Here is a 6,000-nt window from a genome sequence, read left to right on the forward strand (position 1 = left end):
GGTGTCACCATCAGCACTGAATACCCAAAGGCCTTTCCAGCACCTTCCCCTCATGTGTCTGCAAAACATATATGTGGGGTCAGCACGGTTTTTTGTTGTTTTTCTTGGTGCATACTGCTTTCTTCTATAGAGAGCAAGTGCTTTTCACCATAGAACTTCCTGAAAGCCAGCTAGGTCCCAGGCTTTGGCCTTGACTGTTGCCTTGTCTTTGGCCCAGGGGTACCTGTGGGTCTGGTCAAGGATTGGTTGCTGCAGAGAGAAGCCTGGAGGAAGGGAAAAGTGAATAGAGCGTGACAGTCAAACAGACTGACAGGGCGGACTGCAGTGTTTGGGGCCCCGTGGTGACTGTGGGTTTCCTTTTGCAGTGTTCCTGCATCCGTTGTCAGAGGCCCTGCAGCTCGTCCCAGGGCTGAGCTGCTGGCAGGAGTTCCTCATTACATCCTCTTCCCTGCAACCTCGGGGACTAGGCCCACAGGTCAGCAGCCTTTGGAGGTGTCTTCCTTCCTCTTCCTCACTGTGAGGAAGGGCAGTTTGATTTCCACCTGAGGGACAGGGCAGTGGGGGTGGGGTAGAAGAAATGAGAGGAAGTGGTGCAGTCCTGACCCCGAGTTGCAGGCTGGGAGGAGCCCATGGGGTCTGAGAGCTGGAGGCACCACCAGCAGCAACTGAGCCCGGGTTGGGGTTGCAGGAGCTGGAGAGTCCCCAGATCGGGGACTAGAGTGGCCAGTGCAGGAGGAAGTGTTTCAGGCCTCCCTGCAGGTAGACCTCACACATCTGCTGACCCTCTGTGGTGAGACCCTTCCCTGCCCTCCCTTCCTGGAGGGTCAAGGGTCTCAGCTGTATTTGGGGAGAATGGGAGAGAGTACCTGCCAAAGGTTCAGGCAGGGGTAAGGGGCTTCCCAGTGCCAATGAGAAGGGATATCTGTGTCTAGAAAATCCTTGCTTGGAGGTGGTGTGGAGTGTGCTGTGGAAGGGAGGGGTATGAAGAGGGGTCTGGGGTCTTAGTGTCATATCTTGGGGATAAGGAAGAAGAGCTTGATCTTAGAGTGAGACAGACCTGGGTTCCAGTCTTGGCTCTGCAACATAATGAATGTGTGACTGTGGCCAACTTACTTCGCCCCTCTGAGCCTCATCTAGCTAACCTGTAAATAGAGGTTAAAATCACAACACCTGCCTTATAAGGTCATGCTGGGAATTTAAAGGATACAAAGCACGTAGGATCTGCCTGGCACGGGTGCACCATCACCATCATCATTACTCCTATGACTACTTAGTGCCCTGCTGCCTAGGTGTGCCCCTTCACCCTTCCTCCCAGGCTGCCAGTATCTTCCACTCTTCTCCCCACTCCCAGCCAATGAGCTTTCTTCTCTGAGGGTTCCAGGCCTGAGTGTCCATGCCCCTGGCCCCCTTAGCTCTTCAGTGAGGGTGACAGGCCTCTGCAGCAAGAAGCTTCTGGGGTGATTCAGCCTTCCCCAAACCAGGCCCCTTGATTTCTTCAAATCAAGTCCGTTTCAGCTTCAGAGGCTGCTGTGGTGTCTTGAATGATGGCCCTCCTTGATGTGCAGGGTGGGAGTGGGAGGCTTCCCAGCTGAGCCCAGCTCCTCCAGGGCTGACCATACAGCTGTGGGTAAGCCCCTGTAAGACCTGCGTCTGGCCTCTGGCCCCTGCCCTGGGCAGAAGCAGGCTTGTCCTGGAGCCGCAGACCCCGCCTCATCTCCTTCTGTAAGAGGTGCTGAGCAGCTGTCCCCATGGAGGGGGCGCAGCCCTCCATCAGGTTCACACTGGCACGTGCATCCAGGCCCACCCGCCACGTGGACCTTCCCTTGCTCCAGGCCTCAAGCCAGTGCTGGAGCTCACAAGGCGACAGGGCTGTGATGAAGGGAGGCGTGAGTGTGTGTGAGCACCCACTGGAGGGGCTCACAGCCCCCTGGAGGCACGTGGGCCTGCCAGGCTGGCGCACATTCCTCCTTCCTCTGTCTTGCTTCTGCAGACACGCACTTCTAGTTCTGTGGGCCTGGTGTTCCCTCGGAGAGGCGGAGCCGGACGGTCCTATCCTGCAGCTTCATGGTGGTGCCCAGGGTGATTTTCAGTGTAGGGGTTAGCTTTTGGGTTCCTGCTCTGAATTAGGTTGACTGTCAGGGAATGCGGGTTAAAAAGCAAGAGAAAGGTTGTTTCTCCAGCCCCCAGCTCTCCACTTCTTGTCCAAATCCCCCCCACTCCCCTCTTACTGGGGGTCAGGGAGACTTGGATGCCATCCCAGTCTCTGTGCCTCTCCCTCCCTCCAGCTTCATATATGAAAAGACAAAGACTGCACACGAGGAGGGTCTCTTTTACTCTCTTCAAGGCCCAAGGACTGAGGAAGGAAATGGAGGAGGAAGTTACTCCCCTTCTGGGTGCTGGGTGAAAGTGAAAGGTAGGGAGGGGGCCCTCAGTGAGTCATGCAGGCGGACAGGAGGCAGGCAGGCTCCAGGAGCGCAGGGGCTGGGGAGCTGCGGAAGCCTGCAGAGGAGTGATAGCCTGGGAGGGGCATTCCCGGTGCTGGGGGCGGGCCGAACGGTGAACTGGGTGTAGGCAGGACTCTGTGCCTGCCCAGCCCTGCCCTCTGCTGCTCCTGGCTGGTTTCCTGGGAGCTGCTGGGGTTGCTAACAATGACCTGTAGCATCTAGGGCCTGAGATTTCCTCTTCAGAGCCACCCGAGCTGTCTTCCCTTCTTCTCAGGGACCAGAATCTTACTGGGGAAAGAGGTGGGCCATTTAGCTCCCACCCCCACCAACTTCCCAGGAAAAAAACAAAACCCAAACAGCACTCTGAGGGAATAAAAAGTCTTTAAAAATACATGAAGCAGCTATGTAAGTTGTAAAATACGGGTCTAGATTCTGTTCTGTAGCGACTGTTTTAAAAAATCAAATTATGAAACAAAAACAAAAACTATGTACTTCAGTCATGATATTATCATGGAGAAACCTTCTGGAACTGAGTTCTAGCAATACACACCCTCTACGATCTGAGTTACACCATTTGCCAGGGGCTCTTTGGCAGTGGAAGGGGCAGGGGTCAGGCAGGGGCGGGGTCAGCTGCTGACCAGCTCTTGGCCTGGATCCTGCCTCCACCCTGCTAGGGTTGCAAAACAGGTTCTGTGCTGTTTTGGGAAAGACTGGCAGCCAGAGCCCCACCCAGCAGCTCTTCCCAGGGGTGGGGCTAGGACTGCACACACCCTTCTGGGGCCTTACCTGCAGGCCTTGGTGAGGCTGACCCTGGGCCGCTGATTCCACAAGGGCCTGTTGGGGCTTCTGACCCTGGGGCTGCACAGGAGGAGTTGCCATGTCGGGAATGACCCTGTCCTCTCCACTTCCTGAGCCTGAGCTGTGCTTGGAGCGTCAGAGGAGGCACTGGCTGGACAAAGATCCTTCTGGGTCTGGTGGGAGGCTCCTGCATAGACAGATGTGTGCCAGGAGGACTAGGCCTGGCTGCCCAGGGGGCTGGGGCCTGGGTAAGAGGAGAGGGGAGCCAGTGTGGCTTTTGCTGCTCCTTTCTCAGCTGGGCTGGATGTCAGCTCCACCTGTCCCTTAGAATGTGCCTATGCAGTGCACAAATAACACAACCAGATGCAGGCAGTCCTGGAGCTGAACCAGGAGGGTGAGGTGGTGGGACAAGAGAGTCATGGTGCCCTGGGAGATGCAGCTGATTCTCCTGCCCTCCTGGCAGCTCCCCAGAAGGTCTTGGCTCCTGCCTCACCAATGCTGCTCTGTGACTTGGGGCGCCCGTTCCTGTGATATGAGTGGTGAGACCGATGGCCCTTGGAGGCCCCTTTTCTTACACTTGTGCTGATGTTCGGGGCATCCTGGGATGCTGTGGCTGACACTGTCACTGCTCTTCCCTCTACAGGTGCCAGGACCCTGTGGAGCATCATGAACTGGGAAGAGTAGCTGAGCCCCAGAGCCTCTCTGGAAGAGAAAGGAAGAGCCAGCAGTTCTTTCTCCCAGTGCCCGACCTCATCATCCAGCGTCTTCCTCTGCCCCTGCTCTGCCCTCCCTGGCTCCTGGACTAGAGCCCAGCTTCCAGCAGGACGTTTCCCCAGGGGATGAGTGACTGTTGAACGGGATCTCACCGCCAGGGCTCAGTTGGCCACATCATGAACCTCCAGGCCCAGCCCAAGGCTCAGAACAAGCGGAAGCGTTGCCTCTTCGGGGGCCAGGAACCAGCTCCCAAGGAGCAGCCCTCTCCCCTGCAGCCCCCCCAGCAGTCCATCAGAGTGAAGGAGGAGCAGTACGTAGGGCACGAGGGTCCAGGAGGAGCAGTCTCCACCTCTCAGCCTGTGGAACTGCCCCCTCCCAGCAGTCTGGCCCTGCTGAACTCTGTGGTGTATGGGCCTGAGCGGACCTCAGCAGCCATGTTGTCCCAGCAGGTAGCCTCAGTAAAGTGGCCCAACTCTGTGATGGCTCCAGGGCGGGGCCCGGAGCGTGGAGGAGGTGGGGGTATCAGTGACAGCAGCTGGCAGCAGCAGCCAGGCCAGCCTCCACCCCATTCAACGTGGAACTGCCACAGTCTGTCCCTCTACAGTGCACCCAAGGGGAACCCGCATCCTGGAGTGGGAGTCCCAACTTACTATAACCACCCTGAGGCACTGAAGCGGGAGAAAGCGGGGGGCCCACAGCTGGACCGCTACGGAAATGTGCGGCCAGTGATGCCACAGAAGGTGCAGCTGGAGGTAGGGCGGCCCCAGGCACCCCTGAATTCTTTCCACGCAGCCAAGAAACCCCCAAACCAGTCACTGCCCCTGCAACCCTTCCAGCTGGCATTCGGCCACCAGGTGAACCGGCAGGTCTTCCGGCAGGGCCCACCGCCCCCAAACCCGGTGGCTGCCTTCCCTCCGCAGAAGCAGCAGCAGCAGCAGCAGCAACCGCAACAGCAGCAGCAGCAGCAGCAGCAGGCAGCCCTACCCCAGATGCCGCTCTTTGAGAACTTCTACCCCATGCAACAGCCACCCTCGCAGCAACCCCAGGACTTTGGCCTGCAGCCGGCTGGGCCACTGGGACAGTCACACCTGGCTCACCACAGCATGGCACCCTACCCCTTCCCCCCCAACCCAGATATGAACCCAGAACTGCGCAAGGCCCTCCTGCAGGAGTCAGTCCCACAGCCGGCGCTACCTCAGGTCCAGATCCCCTTCCCCCGCCGCTCCCGCCGCCTCTCTAAGGAGGGTATCCTGCCTTCCACCACCCTGGATGGGGCTGGCACCCAACCTGGGCAGGAGCTCACTGGCAACCTGTTCCTACATCACTGGCCCCTGCAGCAGCCACCACCTGGCTCCCTGGGGCAGCCCCATCCTGAAGCTCTGGGATTCCCGCTGGAGCTGAGGGAGTCACAGCTACTGCCTGATGGGGAGAGACTAGCACCCAATGGCCGGGAGCGAGAGGCTCTTGCCATGGGCAGCGAGGAGGGCATGAGGGCGGTGAGCACAGGGGACTGTGGGCAGGTGCTACGGGGCGGGGTAATCCAGAGCACGCGACGGAGGCGCCGGGCATCGCAGGAGGCCAATTTGCTGACCCTGGCCCAGAAGGCGGTGGAGCTGGCCTCGCTGCAGAATACAAAGGTGAGGGGGCATACGGTGGAGCCAGACCTAGCAGGGGGCATCAGGCTGATAGGTGAGAGGCTGCAGAATTTGCTTCTTGCCTAGAGACAGCCAGACTTTCCCGTAGCCAGCTGCTTGTGGGGAAATAGTACAAAGACCACCCTTCACCTTGTGACAGAGTTCTTGCTTACTTTCTTTTGCAGAAATATTTTTTGAATAATTAGATACTATTTCATGTGCCACCCACTGTGCAGGCCAAACAAAACCCATCCGTAAGCCACCTGTGGCAGGAGATGGCCATCTGGGGGCCCTTGGTCCAGGCCAGGGTGGAAGGGCCTGGAAGAAGGCAGGTTATGGAGAGTATTTATTTGTTATTTATTTATTTATTTATTTATTTATTTATTTATTTATTTATTTATTTATTTATT

At 57.6% G+C, this 6,000-nt stretch overlaps 1 protein-coding gene across 4 annotated transcripts in view; it reads left to right on the top strand.

Moving 5' to 3' along the window:
* Positions 1-6,000, top strand: part of MIDEAS (mitotic deacetylase associated SANT domain protein) — a 68,617-nt gene that overhangs the window by 42,626 nt on the left and 19,991 nt on the right. For 3 of the 4 annotated variants that reach the window (XM_023183466.2, XM_023183494.2, XM_023183475.3), the window contains exon 2: positions 3,886-5,593. In XM_023183466.2, coding sequence (XP_023039234.2) covers positions 4,133-5,593 — 1,461 coding nt within the window. In that variant the 5' untranslated portion in view covers positions 3,886-4,132. Of the gene's footprint in view, positions 1-3,705; positions 3,782-3,885; positions 5,594-6,000 lie in introns of all 4 variants that reach the window. The other variant, XM_023183482.3, reaches the window with a different exon arrangement.

This window comes from Piliocolobus tephrosceles, chromosome 6 (assembly GCF_002776525.5).
Source record: "Piliocolobus tephrosceles isolate RC106 chromosome 6, ASM277652v3, whole genome shotgun sequence".
Lineage (NCBI taxonomy): Eukaryota > Metazoa > Chordata > Mammalia > Primates > Cercopithecidae > Piliocolobus > Piliocolobus tephrosceles.